General features: G+C 38.1%; 1 protein-coding gene across 4 annotated transcripts in view; it reads right to left on the bottom strand.

Annotated features, from left to right (window-relative positions):
• Positions 1-22,595, bottom strand: part of FAF1 (Fas associated factor 1) — a 513,649-nt gene that overhangs the window by 474,570 nt on the left and 16,484 nt on the right. The window contains exon 1 of one of the 4 annotated variants that reach the window (XM_025289477.2): positions 18,367-18,390. The exons of the other annotated variants lie outside the window; for them this stretch is intronic. Coding sequence (XP_025145262.2) covers positions 18,367-18,372 — 6 coding nt within the window. The 5' untranslated portion in view covers positions 18,373-18,390. Of the gene's footprint in view, positions 1-18,366; positions 18,391-22,595 lie in introns of those variants that run through there. 4 annotated transcript variants of the gene reach the window in all.

Genomic DNA, 22,595 nt, shown 5'->3' with positions numbered 1-22,595 from the left:
GTGCAGCAAAGAAGACCCAGAGCAACCAAAACAATAATAAATAAAATATTAAAAAAAAAAAAAAAAAAAAAAGAACAGTGGTTTCCTATGAGGCATGGGGATTGACTGGAATAGAATAAGAGGAAAACTTTCTGGAACAATGAAAATACTACGTATTTTCTTATGGTGGTGGTTAAAGGGGTATTGTCCAAGTAAAATGCATTTCAATGAATATGCATTTCACATAAATTAAAATTTTTTTAGTTATAAACAGTAAAATAAAATTTAACTTATCAAAGAAAAACAGCAGAGTAATCAAATTGTCAAACAGCCAAGACTTAATTTCCCTAATGAATTTCTTCAATACTCTGCCAAAATGTTTTAAGTACCCAGCACAGTTAAGTTTACCACTACTTCTAACTCCTTAGTAAAAAATTAATATATAAATAATTAAAAGGCAAAATAAATTTTCAGATAAACAAGAGCTGAGAGCTTCCCACCAACAGATCTTTCTTGATACAAGAAATAGTTAAATTTTTCATGCTGATGGGAAATGATACCAGAAGAAACTTTTATACCAAGAGTGCCAAAGATGGTAAATATATAATATTTTTTCTCATTTCTTGTATTCTTTAAAAGACAATTAACTTTGTAACTTCCTTGGTGGTACAGTGGATAAGAATCAGCCTGCCTACGCAGGGGGCACTGGTTGGATCCCTGGTCTGGGAAGATTCCACATGCCACAGAGCAACTAAGCCCATGTGCCACAGCTACTGAAGCCCGAGCACCCTGGGTCCCATTACAACTAATGAGTCTGCATGCCGCCACCACTGAACCCCACACGCCAGAGCCTGCGCTCCGCAGCGAGAAGCCACCGCAATGAGAAGCCTGCGTGATGCAATCAAGAATAGACTCCGCTCGCCGCAGCTAAAGAAAGCCTGTGCACAGCAACAAAGACCTGGTACAGCCAAAATAATTAATCAATTAACTTTAAGAAAAAAGATAATTAGCTCTTTAAAACAAAAATAATAGCAATGAATTGTGATGTCTTTAACATATGTAGAAGCAACAATATATAAAAATAAAACAAAGGCTGAGAGGAGATAAATCAAAGTATATTCTTTAATTATAAAGTCCTCTCATTATATATACAGTGGTATAATTAAAGTTAGACTGTGCTAATTAAGCTATGTATGTTGTAAACCCCAGAACAACAAGGTGAAAAAAGATGTAGGTGATATGGCAAAATGGTATCAACTGATCTTAGACTCTATCTAAGTGGCAACCACATTAATGAAAATTTCTTCTGAGTGGTTTCAGGTCAGGAATGGCCACAAGAAAAATACATGCAAGATTTAGAAAGCAGAAGAGAAGCATCAAAAAAACTACCCTCCAAAAGTCCAGTTATGGCCCAAAGTGTTATTGCAACCCACATACACTGTTACTGATCTACTGGCTCACCTCATGAACATGCAACAGAGAGAAGGTCCACAATTTCTCCAGGTCTGGATTAATTTTCCTCATGAAAACAGATGCAAAAACCCTTAACAAAACCAAATCCAGGGACATATAGAAAGAATAACACATCATCACTAAGTGGGGTTTCTTCCAGCAATGCAAAAGTAGTTTAACATGAGAGGAGCGAAGGTATCTTTTAACATAAATGACTGTACATTGAAAATCCTCTGCATTCTTTAAAAAGAAAAAGCTTCCAGAGTGATAGATAAATGTTTAAGGTCACAAGATACAAAATATATGACAAAAGTCTATTATTTTCTCAAAAAACTAAACACAGAGCTACTATTTGATCCAGCAATTCTACTTCTGGGTATATACCCAAAAGAACTGAAAGCAGGGACTTGAATAGATTTTTATAGATTTGTGTTCATAGCACAATAAGTCAAAAGATGGAATAACAATAGCACAATAAGTCAAAAGATGGCATCAACTAAAATGTCCATTGACCAATGAATGGATAAACAAGATGTGGCATATACATAACAATAGAATAATATTCAGTCTTAAAAAGGAAGGAAATTCTGACATATGCTACAATAGGGATGAACCATGAGGTCATTATATCAAAATAAGCCAGACACAAAAGGACAAATACTGTATGATTCCACCTCTATGAGGTACCTAGAACAGTCAAATCCATAGACAGAGAAAGAATGGTGATTGCCAGGGGCTAGAGTGAAAGGAGAATGGAGAGTTAATGTTTAACCAGTAAGGCATTTAGTTGGGAAAGATGAAAAAACTCTGGAAAAAATGGTAGTGATTGATATGCACAATAAAGGGCATGTACTTAATGCCACTAAACTGTACACTTAAAAATAGTTAAAAAGGTAAATTTTGTTACACATATTTTAATATACAAAAAGAAAGCGTACACGTAGTTTCACACATACAGTGTTTTTTCAGGTAAAACTAATATATATAATATTAGATTCAAAGTACTGGGTTTTCCTAGAGCATGAGGGACAGAGCAGGGGGAAGTACTGACTAGAAGGAGACTTCTACTTATATTGTTTTCTTAACCTGAATGTCGTTTTCACAGACATGTTCATTTTGTGCAAGTTCACTTTATGATTTGTGTTCTTTACTATATGAATATTACACCACAATGAAGTTTTGTTTTTTGTCTTAGTTAATGACAGATAAACTGATTTTGCTGACTGAGGACTGGATCATGCTTCATATCTAGATAGGTTTCAAGAACACATAACAGTCTAGCAAATGAGCCCAATATCTACCTGGATGGGTGGGGGTTTGGGAGAGGATTCATGGATATGCACAGCTGAGTCCCTTCACCGTTCACCTGAAACTATCACCACATTGTTAATCATCTATACTCCAATACCAAATACAATGTTTATAAGAAAAAAAAGTCCAGCATCTATACTACAGTAAACATTTATTGCATGCTACCTGTCTTTGGCACATTGAGTATAATTTTTCTCAAGAGGTGAAAATATTGCTTCTGTTTCAAAAATAGTCTAAAATGAAAGTCAACTTCTACTATTAACAACAGAAGTAAACAAAAAATGAAATCTAACAGTGTAATATGAAAATCTCTAAGTATATACGGAAAAGAATGTCAAGGACATATATCTATGTTAAAAAGATTTTTCTACATGTCAAAGTATTTCCAAGGCCCAGATGCTTACTGTCTCAGTTGGATTAAGTCTTTAGAACAAAAATATTATGCATTTAAAAAAAAACTGTTTGGTCAGGTCTTCTAATATTAAAAGCTATAGAGGGCAAGCAAACTGATTAAGTTTTTATTTTTACTTTGATCAAAACAAGTAGTGATTTTTAACACAGGAAATAATACTCAGTAATACTCTCATACAAAAATATCTAATGTGGTTTTAGAATTAAAACAAAAAATTTATTTTCATAATTGTAATTTATATGCAGAAAATTAGAAAGAATATGCTTAAAAAGTGCTACTAAGTTCTGGATTGAATAATTTATAAACTTTATCCTGGACATTACACAGTGATACTTGAACATGAATTCTGTGTTTTAGGAGTATACATGAACTTAAAAATTTAGAGTTGATAAACTTGTATGAATTAATATCCTTCCAAAAAGAGAAAAAAATTGATATTTTATATACTATTTATGGTTCACCTCTTAAAAACAAAACTAGATTATAAGAACTTACATTCTCCTTTATATCCACAAGAGGGAGCAAACATTTAATAAATCTTTATAAGAACTGCATTACATACTAATTTTTACATGAGACTTTTAGGAACAATAATCAGAAAAAATAATAAAACTACCAAAAATATTTGAGTGTCTACCACATACCAGCAGAGTCTGCAAAATACAGCAGGTTAAAAGATATAGCCATGATCTCAGATTTCACAGCATATCAGGCAACAAAGTACATCTAGAGACTTGTAAGATAACACAAATAATACTTAGCTTTTTATAGCATCACTGTAAACTAAAGTTTATAAGTATTCAGTCTGACCAGAAACTACAAATGTGATGAAAAGATTAAGTAAGTATCAGTAATACATAGTCTACAACTCTAAGAGGCCAATAATATGCATTATGCAATTTATCACATAAAGAATGCACAACAGGCTACAAAATGCCAGTATCTTTTTACCAAGCAGACTTTGATGATCTAAATTACTTTGTCTTTCCATTAAGCTTAATCAAAATGAAAGCAAATTAACATTGACTTAGGGGAATGCTGGGCCGTAGTTAAAGTACTTCAGGAGAGGCATCTTTGAAATGTACTGATTAGTAGTAAAATCATAATGCCAACACTAAAAAGTCTCAATCACAACCTATTAATAACATTTGAATACAATTATTTTTATATGACTTAAAGAACGGGTTCCAAATGGGCATGATTAATTAGGTAGTAATAATCCAGGAGATCTTCCAATTAGGTATGCCTATATAGAAGCAAAACAAATCTGAATCAACACAGAACCAGCAGGTGGCCTAACGGTTAGGACTCCATGCTTTCACTCTTCCGTAGATCCACATCCATCTTTAGCTTAAAGAACTTGTATCAGCATTTCTTATGAAGGGCAGGTCTGCTAGCAATAAACTCTCTCAGGCATTATCTTCTGACAATGTCTTCACTTTCCCTTTCGAAAAATAATTTCACTAAATAAAACTCTATTTTGACTTTTTTTTTCAGTACTTAAAGATATCATTTCATTGTCTCCTATATTCCATAATTTGTGATGAGATGTTAACTAACACTCTTGTCACTGTTCTCTTCATAGAATGTCGTTTTTTTCCCTCTGACCGTTTCTAAGACTTTTCTCTCTATCTTTCATTTCCAAGAATTATGCTGTAATGTGCCTATCTGTCAGTTTCTTTGTAATAATCCTACTTGGTGTTCTCAACTTAAATCTCAACTTAAATATATGTCTTGCACCAAGACCCATCAAAGATACTAAGCAATTTTTCTTTATTCAGCATAAGGCTAGAATCACTTCAAAAAAGGGGGAAAACAGAAAAATTAAGATAACTATTATTTTGCAATCAATTCATAACAAGTTATAAAATAAATTCTTGAAGAGATGCTGGCCAATAGATCCTCAGTTCAGTTCAGTTCAGTCGCTCAGTCATGTCCAACTCTTTGGACCCCATGAATCGCAGCACACCAGGCCTCGCTGTCCATCACAATCTCCCACAGTTCACTCAGACTCATGTCTATCGAGTTGGTGATGCCATCCAGCCGTCTCATCCTCTGTTGTCCCCTTCTCCTCCTGCCCCCAATCCCTCCCAGCATCAGGGTCTTTTCCAATGAGTCAACTCTTCGCATGAGGTGCCCAAAGTACTGCAGTTTCAGCCTTAGCATCATTCCTTCCAAAGAACAACAAGGGTTGATCTCCTTTAGGATGGACTGGTTGGATGTCCTTGCAGTCCAAGGGACTCTCAAGAGTCTTCTCCAACACCACAGTTCAAAAGCATCAATTCTTTGCCACTCAGCTTTCTTCACAGTCCAACTCTCACATCCATACGTGACTGCTGGAAAAACCACAGCTTTGACTTGACGGACCTTTGTTAGCAAAGTAATGTCTCTGCTTTTCAATATGCTATCTAGGTTGATCATAACTTTTCTTCCAAGGAGTAAACATCTTTTAATTTCATGGCTGCAGTCACCATCTACAGTGATTTTGGAGCCCAAAAAAATAAAGTCAGCCACTGTTTCCACTGTTTCCCCATCTATTTCCCATGAAGTCATGGGACCAGATACCATGATCTTTGTTTTCTGAATGTTGAGCTTTAGGCCAGCTTTTTCACTGTCCTCTTTCACTTTCATCAAGAGGCTTTTTAGTTCCTCTTTACTTTCTGTCATAAGGGTGGTGTCATCTGCATATCTCAGGTTATTGATATTTCTCCCGGCAATCTTGATTCCAGTTTGTGCTTCTTCCAGCCTAGCATTTCTCATGATGTACTCTGCATATAAGTTAAATAAGCAGGGTGACAATATACAGCCTTGACAGATGACTTTTCCTATTTGGAACCAGTCTGTTGTTCCATGTCCAGTTCTAACTGTTGCTTCTTGACCTGCATACAAATTTCTCAAGAGGCAGGTCAGGTGGTCTGGTATTCCCATCGCTCGAAGAATTTTCCACAGTTTATTGTGATCCACACAGTCAAAGGCTTTGGCATAGTCAATAAAGCAGAAATAGATGTTTCTCTGGAACTCTTGCTTTTTCAATGATCCAGCGGATGTTGGCAATTTGATCTCTGGTTCCTCTGCCTTTATAAGACCAGCTTGAACATCTGGAAGTTCACAGTTCACGTATTGCTGAAGCCTGGCTTGGAGAATTTTGAGCATTACTTTACTAGCATGTGAGATGAGTGCAATTGTGCGGTAGTTTGAGCATTCTTTGGCATTGCCTTTCTTTGGGATTGGAATGAAAACTGACCTTTTCCAGTCCTGTGGCCACTGATGAGTTTTCCAAATTTGCTGGTATATGGAGTGCAGCACTTTCACAGCATCATCTTTCAGGATTTGAAATAGCTCAACTGGAATTCCATCACCTCCACTAGCTTTGTTCGTAGTGATGCTTTCTAAGGCCCACTTGACTTCACATTCCAGGATGTCTGGCTCTAGGTGAGTGATCATACCATCGTGATCATCTTGGTCGTGAAGATCTTTTTTATACAGTTCTTCTGTGTATTCTTGCCACCTCTTCTTAATATCTTCTGCTTCTGTTAGGTCCATACCATTTCTGTCCTTTATCGAGCCCATCTTTGCATTAAATGTTCCCTTGATATCTCTAATTTTCTTGAAGAGATCTCTAGTGTTTCCCATTCTATTGTTTTCCTCTATTTCTCTACATTGATCGCTGAGGAAGGCTTTCTTATCTCTTCTTGCTATTCTTTGGAACTCTGCATTCAGATGCTTATATCTTTCCTTTTCTCCTTTGCTTTTCGCTTCTCTTCTTTACACACCTATTTGTAAGGCCTCCCCAGACAGCCATTTTGCTTTTTTGCATTTCTTTTCCATGGGGATGGTCTTGATCCCTGTCTCCTGTACAATGTCACGAACCTCCGTCCATAGTTCATCAGGCAGTCTATCAGATCTAGTCCCTTAAATCTATTTCTCAATTCCACTGTAAAATCATAAGGGATTTGATTTATGTCATACCTGAATGGTCTAGTGGTTTTCCCTACTTTCTTCAATTTAAGTCTGAATTTGGCAATAAGGAGTTCATGATCTGAGCCACAGTCAGCTCCTGGTCTTGTTTTTGCTGATTGTATAGAGCTTCTCCATCTTTGGCTGCAAAGAATATAATCAATCTGATTTTGGGTAACTATTATCATTATGAATAAATGATGTCCAAACATTTTTTAACAGATGATTTGACTTGTATGTCAGGAATATAACTATATTTCATAAATCTGGATTTCAATAAGGCAACTGACAAAATTTCTCTGCCTTATTCTGAAAGATTAAGTATAGAAATAAAGACTTCCCTGGTGATCCAGTAGTTAAAGACTTCACCTTCCAATGCAGGAGGGTGTAGGTTCGATCCCCGGTTGAAGGGCTGGGATCCCATGTGTCTCACAACCAAAAAATCAATACATAAAACAGAAGTAATATTGTAACAAACACAACAGTCTTTAAAAATGGTCCATGTTTTTAAAAATATCTTTTTTAAAAAAGTACAGAAATAAAGATGAATCCTACTAGTCATGCTGAAGCTTTAGAGCATGAATGCTTTCATCTAATTTCAACTTGACTTACTTCTATTCAATAAACACTGGTACCCTGATATTCAGCAGGCACTGTGGTAGGTACCAGAAATACACAGGTGAATATGATACGATTCCAAATCTCAGGACACTCAAGAGTCTTAACTAACACACTGACGTTCATTTACATATACAAAAGACACAAAGCTAAATAAAGTAGCTAACATTCTGATGACAAAATCAGGATCCAAAATCTCATGCATATGCTTCTCATCATACTCTATCTTATTTCAACAATATCAAAACTAGTTAAGTTCAATTTAATACTCAGTGAGAATACACTTTGTGCCAGAAAGGATGCTAATCATTAAAAATACCAAAATGACTAAGATCTAGTTCCTGGCTATAAAGAACTCACAAATTAGTAAGAAAGACAAACAGATATTTTAAAAGTATGTGAAAGCTGCAATGACAGCTATTATGTATAAGAATAATACATATAGAGGAGGAAGGAATAAGTAAATGTCAGGGAAGACTTCACAGAGATAATGCCTATGCACAAGTCTAAGAGATAAACTGAAGACTGAGACGCAAGCAATTGAGAGAACTGGCAAATTCAAAGGGACATGACATGATAAAAGTTCACAAAAATTACAAGTATCAAAGTATCACTATAGAACAAGTCATTGGGAAAAGTATAGGCTACCTTGGGCCAAATCACAAGGAGCTCTGTTAGCCATGTCAATTAAGTTGACTCATCCTATATAAGCAATCAAATAGAGAGTTCAAGAGATGTTAGGAATGAGGCTGCTGCTTTGGGAGTCAATAGCACATACACATGGAGAAGGAAATGGCAACCCACTCCAGTGTTCTTGCCTGGAGAATCCCAGGGACAGGGGAGCCTAGTGGGCTGCCATCTATGGGGTTTCACAGAGTCGGACACAACTGAAGTAACTTAGCAGCAGCAGCGGCAGCACATACGTAAGTGAGTGAAAGTCATTCAGTCATGTCTGACTCTTTGCAATGGACTATACATTCTCCAGGCCAGAATACTGGAGTGGGTAGCCTTTCCCTTTTCCAGGAGATCTTTCAACCCAGGGATCAAACCCAGTTCTCCCACATTGCAGGCACATTCTTTACCAGCTGAGCCACCAAGGAAAACCAAGAATACTGGAGTGGGTGGCCTATCCCTTCTCCAGCGGATCTTCCCAACCAAGAATCAAACCGGGGTCTCCTGCATTGAGGGCAAATTCTTTACCAACTGAGCCACCAGAGAAGCCCAGCACATACATAATGGGTAGTTAAAACCAAAGAAAAGACGATTATCCAAAGAGACCATACATGACCTGGAAGGATGGAATGGAAAAGGGAACAAGGAGAGACCCTTAAGGTATACTGATGTTAATACTTAAGAGAAAGATGGGAGTGGGAGGGAGCGATAGAAGCATTCAGAGTAGGACATAAAATCAATAAAGCCTATTTTTAAACTGAGAAAAACTTGGTAAATCTTTAAATTGGAAGTGGGCTCAGAAACAGGAGCCAGTAGAAATGGAGCCACAAATCCAAAGGAAATGTAATGAAAAACTGATGTGGTGCAGATTCCTAGAGAGATGATTAACAGCAGGTAGAGGGATGGCAGTTAAAGTTTAATGATGAACTCCCAAGCTCCTCCTTTGAAGTGTGCCATTAATAAGTAAACATATCCAGATAAAGCAACCAAGTGATAAGACTGGTGGAAAGAACTGGAAAATTGGGGCTCAGATAATAAGAGTTAACAGTGACATAGCTGCCTTCAGGTGGTGGGAAAATAAATCCTGTAAGGGTCTAAAGTAAATCAGTACATCCTAGAATGCGAAGTCAAGTGGGCCTTAGGAAGCATCACTAGGAACAAAGCTAGTGGAAGTGATGGAATTCCAGTTGAGCTATTTCAAATCCTGGAAGATGATGTTGTGAAAGTGCTGCACTCAATATGCCAGCAAATTTGGAAAACCCAGCAGTGGCCACAGGACTAAGGTCAGAAAGGCAATGCCAAAGAATGCTCAAACTACCGCACAATTGCACTCATCTCGCACGCTAGTAAAGTGATGCTTAAAATTCTCCAAGCCAGGCTTCAGCAATACATGAACTGTGAACTTCCAGATGTTCAAGCTAGTTTTAGAAAAGGCAGAGGAACCAGAGATCAAATTGTCAATATCTGCTGGGTCATCAAAAAAGCAAGAGAGTTCCAGAGAAACATCTATTTCTGCTTTATTGACTATGCCAAAGCCTTTGACTGTGTGGATCACAATAAACTGTGGAAAATTCTGAAAGAGATGGGAAGACCAGACCACCTGACCTGCCTCCTGAGAAACCTGTGTACAGGTCAAGAAGCAACAGTTAGAACTGGACATGGAACAACAGACTGGTTCCAAATAGTAAAAGGAGTACATCAAGGCTGTATATTGTCCCCCTGCTTATTTAACTTATATGCAGAGTACATCATGAGAAATGCTGAGCTGGAAGAAGCACAAGCTGGAATCAAGATTTCTGGGAGAAATATCAATAACCTGAGATATGCAGACGACACCACCCTTATGACAGAAAGTGAAGAAGAACTAAAGAGCCTCTTCATGAAAGTGAAAGAGGACAGTGAAAAAGTTGGCTTAAAGCTCAACATTCAGAAAACGAAGACCATGGCATCCAGTCCCATCATTCATGACAAACAGATGGGGTAACAGTGGAAACAGTGGCTGACTTTATTTTTGGGGGGCTCCAAAATCACTGCAGATGGTGACTGCAGCCATGAAATTAAAAGACGCTTATTCTTTGGAAGGAATAAGCTTGCTCCTTAAGAAAAGTTATGACCAACCTAGACAGCATATTAAAAAGCAGAAACATTACTTTACCAACAAAGATCCATCCAGTTAAAGCTATGGTTTTTCCAGACATCATGTATGGATGTAAGAGTTGGACTATATAGAAAGCTGAGTACCAAAGAATTGATGCTTTTGAACTGTGGTGTTGGAGAAGCCTCTTACGAGTCCCTTGGACTGCAAGGAGATCAAACCAGTCCATCCTAAAGGCGATCAGTCCTAAGTGTTCATTGGAAGGACTGATGTTGAAGCTGAAACTCCAATACTTTGGCCACCTGATGCGAAGAGCTGACCCATTTGAAAAGACCCTGATGCTGGGTAAGATTGAAGGCAGGAGGAGAAGGTGAGGACAGAGGATGAGATGGTTGGATGGCATCACCGACTCAATGGACATGAATCTGAATAAACTCCGGGAATTGGTGATAGATAGGGAGGCCTGGCATGCTGCAGTCCATGAGGTTGCAAAGAGTCAGATACGACTGAGCAACTGAACTGAACTGAACTGAAACTTTTATTAGCTATCTTAGTTGCATTATGAAGTAGTGATCTCCCAATTACTAGTACAATGCTTGGCACAGAGTAGGTATTCAGTTTTGTCAAGTGAGTGAAAATATTCATGAAGACAGTTTCAGGTAATATATATTTTTCGGTATTCTTCATATCCTCACATCACAATATATGATATGTAATAAGAATTGAAGATTCTATTCATTAATCCAGGACTATCACCAAAACTCCATGATACTCCCATCTCTTTTAATTCACTCATCTGACCACAATAACAACCAGAAGAGACATATCAATATTTCTGAGGCAAGGTCTTGTTGGGCAGGAAGAGAGCATCCTATCTGGGAGAAGTGAAAAAAACAGCCTAAATACATGACTCTATAGTTTTATACTTTTCCATGGGTGACAAACAGCCGCTGCAACTGTGAGATGTGGCCTGGCCAGCAGGGAATTCCTTGAGAGTATCTTCATGAAGGTATCCTAAAAACTCAGGACTGCACATGGAACTGAGTCCTAGGGCCAGCTATGTATGTTACCACTGCCCTTTAATCAAAGGATGACTCTACATCCATGTTAAGTCAGTATACCTTCAGGATCCATCCCCTGGAAATGCCAAGGCTCTTCTTTAATCTCTCGTCTCTCTCTCTGTCTCTCTCAAACACACATACATGCACACACGTGAACATAAAGCATAGATTAAAAAAAAAAAGTAAAGACATAAAAATCCTCTGTTAGACATGCCAGGAAAGTATGTGGTTGTTTCTTGGCATATTAATATTTTTATCTTGGCAAATTAAATTACTCCTGGATTATGGACAGGATTTATGATCCAACAAAATCTTTAATCTTAGCAATAAAACATACTTTATTATGTCACAATCTACATTTTAACTTTACATACTCTTCATGCCTGCTTAAGTGGGAAGACTAATAGCTTAAGCAGTATTTCTCTGATCTTAAAACAAATCCACATTAAACATATTTCATGAGGCCAGCATTACCCTGATAGCAAAACCAGGCAAGGACATTACACACAAAAAAATTACAGGCCAACATCACTGATGAACACAGATGCAAAAATTCTTAATAAAATATTAGCAAACCAAATTCAACAATATATAGATAGGATTATATACCAGGACAAAGAGGAATTTATTCCAGAGTTGCAAGGATGGTTCAATATCTGCCAATTAGTCAATGTATACACCACATTAATATAACAAAGGGGGGGAATCAAATGATCACCTCAATAGATATAGAAAAGGCATCTGATAAAATTCAATATCCATTTGTAATAAAAACTCTCAATAAAGTGGGTATAGGATGAATGTACCCCAACATAATAGAGGCTACATATAACAAACCTGCAGTTAATATCACACTTAACAGTGAAAAGCTAAAGCTATAAGGAACAAGACAAAGATGCCTATTACTGCAATTTTATTTAACACAGTGTTGGAAATCCTAGCCACGCCACAGCAATTTGACAATAAAAAGAAATAAAAGGAATTCAAATTGGAAAGGAAGAAGTAAAACTGTCACTATTTGCAGATGACATGATATTATATATAGGAAATCCTAAGGACCCTGCCAAAATACTACTAGAACTAATAAATAAATCCAGTAGCCATAGGATACAAAATTAATATATAGAAATTTGTTGCATTTATATACATTAACAATGAATTACTATAAGGAGAAATTAAGACAACAATTCCATTTACAACTGCATCAAAGAGAATAAAATGCCTAGGAAACAATATTACCAAGAGAGGTGAAAGACCTGTACACTGAAACCTATAAGACAATGATGAAAGAAATTGAAGAGAACACAAATAAATGAAACTCCATGCTCATGGATTGGAAGAATATTGTTAAAATGTCCATACTACCTAAAGCAATCTACAGATTCAATGTAATATCTATCAAAATTACAATGGAACATTTTATAGAACTAGAACAAATAATTATAAAATTTGTATAGAACACAAAAGATCCTATTTAGCCATAATCTTAAGAAAGAATGAAATTAGAGGTATCATGCTCCTTGATTTCAAACTACATTACAAGCTATATAGTATGGTACTCACACAAAACAGATTCAGAGCTCAATGGAACAAAATTGAGAACCTTTAAATAAACCTATAGATAAATGGTCAATTAATTTATGACAAAGAAGGAAAGAACATACAATGGAGAATGGATAGTATCTTTAATAAATTGTGCTGGGAAAACTGGACAGTCACATGCAAAAGAATCAAACTAGACCACTATGTGGGTTTTTCTGATGGCTCAGTTGGTAAAGAATCCGTCTGCAATGCAGGAGACCCCAGTTCGATTCCTGGGTCGGGAAGATCTGCTGGAGAAGGGATAGGCTACCCACTCTAATATTCTTGGGCTTCCCTGGTGGCTCAGCTGGTAAAGAATCTGCCTGCAATGTGGGAGACCTGAGTTCAATCCCTGGGTTGGGAAGATCCCCTGGAAAAGGGAAAGGCTACCCACTCCAGTATTCTGGCCTGGAGAATTCCATAGACTGTATAGTCCATGGGGCCACAAAGAGTCGGACAGGACTGAGCGATTTTCACTTTCACTTTCAGACCACTATCCACACCATACATAAAAATCAACTCAAAATGGAGTAAAGACATGAATGTAAGACCTGAAACCATAAAATTCCTAGAAGAAAACATAGGTTTTAACATTACTGATAGCAGTCTTAGCAATGTCTTTATGGATGAGTTCAAAGGCAAGGGAAACAAAAGCAAAAATAACAAATGGGACTACAGCAAGCTAAAAAGCTTCTGCACAGCAAAGGAAACCATCAAAATGAAAAGATAGCCTAGTGAATGGGAGAAGATATTTGTGAATCGTATCTGATAAGAAGTTAATATCCAAAACATACTTTAAAAACTCATATAACTCAATAACAAAAAATAAACAGTTGTTGTCAAACAACAATTAAGAACTGGGCAGAGGATCTGAATAGTTATTTTTCCAAACAAGACATACAGATAGTTAACCCATACATGAAAAGGTACTCAATATCTCTATCAGAGAAACACAAATCAAAACCACAATGAACTATTACCTCAGTTAAAACGGCTGTTTTTAACTGTTAAAACGGCTATTAAAAACACAAGAAATAAAAAGTGTTGGACCGAATATGTAGAAAAGGAAACCCACATTTGCTGTCAGGGGTTTTGTAAACTGGTGCAGTCACTATGTAAAACAGTATAGAGATGCCTCAAAAAATTAAGACTAAAACTACCATATGATCCAGCTATCCCACTTTTGGGTATTTATCCAAAGAACACAAAAATATTAATTTGAAAAGATATATGAATCTCTATGTTCACTGCAGCATTATCTACAATATTCAAGACACGGAAACAAACTAAGTTTCTATCAGTGATGAAAGGACCAAGAAGACGTGTGTGTGTGTGAGTCAGAGAGAGAGAGAGAGTGTGTATGTATAAATTATACACAATGGAATACTCTTCAGCCATAAAATAAATTTTCCTGTTTTTGACAACATGGATAAACCTTGAGGATATTATGTTAAATAAACCCAGAAGGAAAAACACGAATACCATATGATTTCACCTGTATGTGGAATCTAAAACAAAACAAATGAACAAACAAAACCAGCCTCACAGATACAGAGAACAGATCAGGGGTTATCAGAGTACGGGAACTGGAGGTGGATGCAAGGGTAAAGGAGGTTAAGTACATGGTGATGAAGGGTAACTAGACTTCTGGGGGTGATCACTTTGTAGTATATAAAGATGTTGAATTATAATGCACCTGAAGCATATATAATAAAAATGAAAGAAAAGAACAGAAAGAAAAAAAACGTATTTAAACATTATCATCACTTGCTATTCTACTGGGACAACAAAGGCAGAATGAAAACAAAAAGGACACTGCAAAAAGCAGGCTGTATCAATACACAGAAAATGACACATCACTAACTGGCCTTTATCTTTTGCTTAATATGTCTTTTGTACTTAGGTTTCTGATTTTATTTAAATATTCCTTTAAAAAATGAAAAAAGCCATTAGCGCCTCTTTGCCAAAATAACTCTTCTCTTCAGTTATTAAAATTTAGCACACAAAGTTAATTTCTTACAAGTTTCTTTTATTTTAGTTAGAAAATTGATTATTTCAGGAAACCTTTATTCCAAGACTTCAGCTAAAGCTTTTAAGAAAGAAAATTTAACTAGTAAGCTACTTTAAATTTTACATTGAAGACAAAAATATAGACAAAAATTTACCAACTTTATTGGTAAAATGCTAGAATTATATAACATTATTATGATTGTTATAACTTCCTTGTAATAGTCATATCCCTATTCCTCTAATCTTACAGTACACTGGAACATGAAGATACTATCCTAAAGCTTACAATCTCCCGGAAGTAACTTTTATTTTGGCAAAACATCTTTTTTACTTTTTTATGAAAAAGATCTAGCACATACAAGAGTAGAGGTTAACAGTAAAATGAACAACCATGAACATAACAGCCTCGTCAACAAGTACCAAGACACAACCACTTTTGTTTTATTCCCCATCAATCTACCCGCAAAGCCCTCCCAGAGAGTTCTGAAGTAAATTCCGGACATCATATCATTTCATCTGTAAGTATTTCTGTATATAGTTCTAAAGGATAAGGACATTTTTTAACATAACCTAATATATTTTATCATATTTAAAAACCTTAAGTATTTAATTTCCTCAAATAGTCAGTCAACCCTGGCAAAATATCTTACTATATTATCCCAAAATAATCACTAAGTAATGTTTTTCTTTTTTAAAAATACAATGCAAAAAAAAAAAAAAACACAACACAGTGTAAAACAAAGTTCGTATACATCAACTTGGGGTCAACTTGATTGATTCAGTGGAATCAACTCTATTACTCTTGCCACTATGTCATTACAGTATCCATGGATGTGAAACCTGCAGACTGTACTGGGCCATTCTATGTAAGGGACTTAAACATCCTGGGATTTGGGTATCTTCAGGGACTTGTGGAGCCAATCCCCCGTAGATACAGAAGGACTTTAGCTTCACATCCCACTACCAGGACCTCACAAGTATACCCAAACAGACAGCACGCCCCAAAATGATGCAAATACTGATAAATGCAAAAGTAAAGTAAAAAAAAAAAAAATACCAGTGACAGGATAATCTCTTGCTAAAGTACTAAGCAATCCCAATAGAAACCACTGCCACACACAATTTCAAGATAAGAAGTCAATGAATACCAGTTTTGTTCTTCTTTGATTCCTCTATTAACCTCAGTAAATCCTGAGACACCAGAAAAACCTCGTTATTCTTCCTTTTTGTGTTTCACAAAGCTATATACAATAAGATGAAAATCAAAACTAACTGGAGGCATCTTGGTGTTTTTTTCTTAAGGCTACCTTGTAAAATGCAGTTTTTATTAATATTTTCCTCTACTGTAGTCAGAATAATAGAGGAAAACATGTTCTCTCATGGGAGGGGAGGAGATGACCCAAAGAAAAGCAGGCCACATTTTTACAATTTCTTTGAAATTTCCTTTTCTATTTAAAATTCATGCAAATTTTATATTTACTTCATGATAACTGTCTTTAATTTTTTTATTTAAATTTATTTATTTTAATTGGAGGCTAATTACTTTACAATATTGCATTGGTTTTGCCATACGTCAACATGAATCTGCCACAGGTGTACACATGTTCCCCATCCTGAACCCCCCTCCCTCCTCCCTCCCCATACCGTCCCTCTGGGTCGTCGCAGTGCACCAGCCCCAAGCATCCTGTATCCTGCATCAAACGGCGATTAGTTTCTTATATGATAAGAAATTAAAAGACGCTTACTCCTTGGAAGAAAAATTATGACCAACCTAGATAGCATATTCAAAAGCAGAGACGTTACTTTGCCAACAAAGGTCCGTCTAGTCAAGCTATGGTTTTTCCTGTGGTCATGTATGGATGCAAGAGTTGGACTGTGAAGAAAGCTGAGCACCGAAGAATTGATGCTTTTGAACTGTGGTGTTGGAGAAGACTCTTGAGAGTCCCTTGGACTGCAAGGAGATCCAACCAGTCCATTCTAAAGGAGATCGGCCTGGGGTGTTCTTTGGAAGGAACGATGCTAAAGCTGAAACTCCAGTACTTTGGCCACCTCATGCAAAGAGTTGACTCACTGGAAAAGACTCTGATGCTGGGAGGGGTTGGGGGCAGGAAGAAAAGGGGATGACAGAGGATGAGATGGCTGGATGCCATCATTGACTCGATGGACATGAGTTTGAGTGAACTGCGGGAGATGGTAACGGAGAGGGAGGCCTGGCTTGCTGCGATTCATGGGGTCACAAAGAGTCAGATACGACTGAGTGACTGAACTGAACTGAACTGATATATGTTTCAGTGCCATTCTCCCAAATCATCCCACCCTCTCCCTCTCCCACAGAGTCCAAAAGACTGTTCTATACATCTGTGTCTCTTTTGCTGTCTCGCATACAGGATTATCGTTACCATCTTTCTAAATTCCATATATATGTGTTAGTATACTGTATTGGTGTTTTTCTTTCTGGCTTACTTCACTCTGTGTAATAGGCTCCAGTTTCATGATAACTGTCTTTAATTTTTTAAAAACATATATTTTGTTTATTCTCGTAAATTGGTCCTACAAAATGTGCATATTTATTCTGTAGCTTTGAGTACTCCCTAGCATGCCAATGGCACCCCACTCCAGTACTCTTGCCTGGAAAATCCCATGGATGGAGGAGCCTGGAAGGCTGCAGTCCATGGGGTCGCTGAGGGTCGGACACGACTGAGTGACTTCACTTTCACTTTTCACTTTCATGCATTGGAGAAGGAAATGGCAATCCACGCCAGTGTTCTTGCCTGGAGAATCCCAGGGACGGGGGAGCTGGTAGGCTGCCATCTATGGGGTCACACAGTCGGACATGACTGAAGCGACTTAGCAGCAGCAGCAGCAGCAGCAGCACCCCCATTTAAGAAATGTGTATATATATAATTTCACAGACTAGAACTGAGTTCCAAAACCAGTCTTGTTATGACTAGCTGTCATTAGATAACTACTTAACCTCTTTACACCTCCATTTTTTCATCAAATGGGAATAATAACAAGAGCTACCACAGATTAGATGTCATATACCAATTAGTTTGGATAATGCAGATAAAACACATCACAGACACCAGTAAAAAGTAATGCTCAGTAAACGTTAGTAGTAATTACAAGTATCTCCAAAATCAATCTGTACCATGAGGGATTACCAACCTTTCATGGTGGTAAGAACTGTGAAGCATCAAATATTACTCTCAACTTACTTGCATGCTAACAATGCAGCCCGTTATAATTTCATGAATGCTGGAGGAAGGCTCAGTAGTTGTGGTACACTGGCTTTGCCTCACAACATGTGGAATCTTCCCAGACCAACGAGTGAACACGTGTCCCCTGTATTGGCAGATGGATTCTTATCCACTGAACCATCAGACAAGTCTGAACATGAATCTTTTATCGTGGACAGTAAGCATGCCCACTCTTTGCTTTGTTTATCTTTATTTTCCAGGCCATAAGCAAACTTGCCCTTTGGTCTGTAAGGAGACATGTGACCATGGCTGGTCACAATCCAACACCCTTGAAAACAGCAGTTTGGAACAACCAGTGTCTCTACTCATAAGACATGCAGAAATAGAAGAGACACAGAGAGAACTGTCTCCCAACAATATCTACCCCTCAATCCTAACCATTTCTGCCACTGAAAAAAGTTTCTCATGGGTATACCACTCCAGCAGCCACTGTGATTAATCTGATTGGCAGAAGCTAGGGCTAAATCTATCTAATTTGTCTCATACAACATTTAATTAAGGCAACTATCAACAGTCAGCAGGATGATGACAACCTTCAAAATTTATTTCATCCATGTTCCTCAGGGTTCCACACCCAAGTAATATGAAAAAATCGGATAAGTCATTAGGGTTTACCTCAGAAAAGTGTGTGGGGCTTCCCTGGTGGTCTAGTGGTTAAGAACCCACCTGTCTATGCAGGGGACACTAGCTCAATCCTACCTGCTGTAAGGCCTGTGAGCCACAACTACTGAGCCAGTGCTCCAGGGCCTACGTACGGAAACTACTCAATCTACATGCTGCGACTACTGAGGCCTGCGCACCTAGAAACTACTCAATCTACATGCTGCGACTACTGAGGCCTGCGCACCTAGAGCCCACGCTCTGCAGCAAGAGAAGCCATCGCAAAGAGAAGCCCGAGCACCAGTACAAAGACCGCCCCAGCTCACCGCAACTGGAAAAAGCCTGTGTACAGCAACAAGGACCCAACCCAGTCAAAATATAAAATCTTTAAAAAAAAAAAAAAAAAATCTGATAGCTTTCTCTCAGTTTCTGTATTAACCTTTTCACTTGGCCCAAGGCATTAATCTAGAATAAGGGAATGAATTAACAATTATACAGACTCTGCCCAGACCCACAGGAAAGAAGTATAGGGCAATTTTATCAACTTGTGACTTGTGGCTGATCTGAATGCTTTCCAGGGCCAAGATGATCCACTGATCACTTCAGCTAAAAAGTCAGGAACAAATTTTGAACCACCTATGCTAATTGAATGACTTCCCTCTGAGAGATAACTGTCCATAGGGTACACATAAATAAATCAAAAATCACTCTGCGAGGCTTTCCCAAAGATAGCCTCATTTGGGAGAGATCTTGGCAGTCATATGAAGGCTACAAGATCTACTGGTGATGTTTACTTAAATATTCAAAAGGTGAAGGAGTCCATATTTTTTGGAGGAAGGGGAATTAATGCCTGGTTTCCACACAAGAAATACAGTCCTGAAGGCAGACACAGTGCACCTAGAAAGAGTGGGTTGTTCACAATTGTTGGTTCCTTCCAAGTGGTCCTTACATCAGTCTGGAGGCACTATTAACTTGTGTCTCAACATGATGTCCCATTTAAGTGGTGGCCTTAGGGTTCCCAATTCAATTCCTACAATTGAGCTTAATCCTTGTTGTTGACAGGAATTAATGAAGGCAGTTAATCCAAAACGTCCCATCTGACCAGGCCCACCAGTAATCTGCCCCACAGAATCTCTAACTGAAGGCTATGGTATGGGGCTGGGGTAGGCATCAGGAAGTGCTGCAAGGTGTTTTGCATGAAAGTGAAGAATGTGGAGGCCAACTCCTGATATTTCCAATAGACCTGTCCATAAGGTTAAGAGAAATCATAGGAATGACAATCAAAAAGCTGTGAATGGTAGAGTGCATCAAAGGTCCCTCAAATACCTTGACTGTCAGCTCACTACTGACTTTTGCAATAAAAACTGCACCATTGTCAGACTGCAAAAGGTCCAGAAAGATGGAAAATAGAGCACAATTAGTTTCAAGAGCCAAAATGGCGTAGCCAGTCAGCTAACTGGACCAAGAACAGTGAGGCACTGCTGATACTTCAGAGAGGGAGGTCAAGGTCCAATTTATTTAACCTGCCAAAAGCAAGCAGAGGCCACATCCCAGGCAATGTGGTTTCTCTCATGTGACAAACAGGTCAACTTTTGGGAGGAGACACAAGTCTGGCATGCAATGGTTCCCTCTGCATCAGAAATACAGTCTTTTACTTTACACACACTTTATGATAGTTAATATGTTGTCACATCTGATATGATGATGGATCCTGGCAACAGTAATGGCTCTGGGCAGTACAGGCTCAATCAGAAGCTTGATTCCAGGGGGCTTCATCAGAGAAAAAGCCCTTACTGTGGGCATCTACATGAGTGATTCAGACAGTTTGATCAGCAGCTATAATTTGTTTCCATAGTTCACAGCTTCAAAGAAAGCTGTCTTTAATCTGTCAGTCTATAGTTTCCAAGTGGCAGACCAAATAGCTGGGCCACTGGCTACAGGCCAAGGGTCAATAGAAATACAACAAGTCTCATGAAGGAAAGGACAGGCCAGACCTATAAGAACACTCTTGAGTTCTATACACTGAACACAGCAATTACAGTCATTACTAGTCTGCATAGCTGGTGCAGAGGCTGAACAGTCACAAATGACAAGCAGACACAACCCATTTCAGCTTGGCTGAACCACGGGTGAACCAGGTCCAGGTTTAGGGAAACCTTAATAAATTGAGGACCTCACTGAGTCACTGGCTTTGCTTTAGATAATGAAGTTGGGAATAAAGCTTCCTTCAAAGGAGGGGCTGAGCTACAAGACATTATGCACCCTCATCCTCTGATCTCTCAGACAAACCAGTGAAAGTTCTAATAATTTTGCTTTCTGTCCACCGGGACTGTAAATTTGACTCCTTTCACATTCAAATGTAGGTGTATATACAGCTGTAAATGTCTGAAAGGAGGCAGAACCTTCTGCCCAGCCAGGACAAATCTTATTGCTATTTGCTACACTGTGGAGCGTCAGAACCTGAGTCTGACTGACAAATTGGTGGAAAACATTCCCTCCATCTGACAGGACATTTGAGAGTTGTTGAAAGTTAGCCACAACCAGTGAAGAAGGAAATGACAACCACTCCAGAATTTTTACCTAGGAAATCCCTAGACAGAGGAGCCCAGCAGGCTATGACAACAACAAGCCACAACCAGAGGACTGTTTGGGCAGCTGTCTTTGAACCTACTTCCTGGTACTCAGTCTGCAACCACCTACTTACTTCCTCCTCATTAACAGGCAAGAAAGTAGAGAACCACTCAGTTCTGTCAACATATTCGCTACCAATTCCCAAGGACTTCCCTCAAATTATTAACCAGCCCATAAAGCCCTCAGTCTTCCTCTTCCAGAAAGTTATGTGTCTGTCAACATCCCATCCTTATTGCTAGAACTGTTAAGAGAACTGAAGGATATGTGATTTTCACCCTGCTTGCAAACGAAGTTGGAGCCTGCCAGTTTCATGGATGCTGGCAGAAGACCTAGACTCCTGAGTTGGAGACAATGAACTTTATGATTCAGGCAATATTTGTAGTCAAAATATCAGAATTTTCTTGCACAGTTTCCTAGTTCCATTTCCCACTGCGTGACACAAACAAAGCAGTCCACACGATACCTGCACATACAGTGGACTGTATTACAGAGAAGGAGCCCAGAGCCTGGAGCACCGAATTCTTTTTAAATGGACACTGTGCGTGCTTACCCTTTGCTCCAGAGAGAGATACTACCTCTATCTTCCAAGGCTTCTCACTGCACAAATCTCCTTGAAAATATAATCAGAAACAAAAGCAGCAGCAGTCAGGACTCTGACAAGTCATACAGAAACCATGGTTATCTCTGAAATCCAAGACAGGGTTGCTGTAGAATTTAGACGTTAAGAACCTAGCACAATATCTGGCACATACAAACTAGTCAAAAGCTATATGCTAATATTATTATTCCTTCCTCATTAAACCTAAAATAAAAACGATCAATCATGTCTCCATCTCGCTTTAAAGATGCCAAAGAATATGACTAAAATTGACTTTAAAAACAGTTTAACCACTATTCTTCCCTTGAGAGAAAGAGAGTGGGATGCCAGGACAGCACAAGAGACAAAACTTTCCTCT

Source organism: Bubalus bubalis, chromosome 6 (genome assembly GCF_019923935.1).
Source record: "Bubalus bubalis isolate 160015118507 breed Murrah chromosome 6, NDDB_SH_1, whole genome shotgun sequence".
NCBI lineage: Eukaryota > Metazoa > Chordata > Mammalia > Artiodactyla > Bovidae > Bubalus > Bubalus bubalis.
Note: the sequence above shows the minus strand (reverse complement) of the source record. Positions and strands in the feature narration are given on the sequence as shown.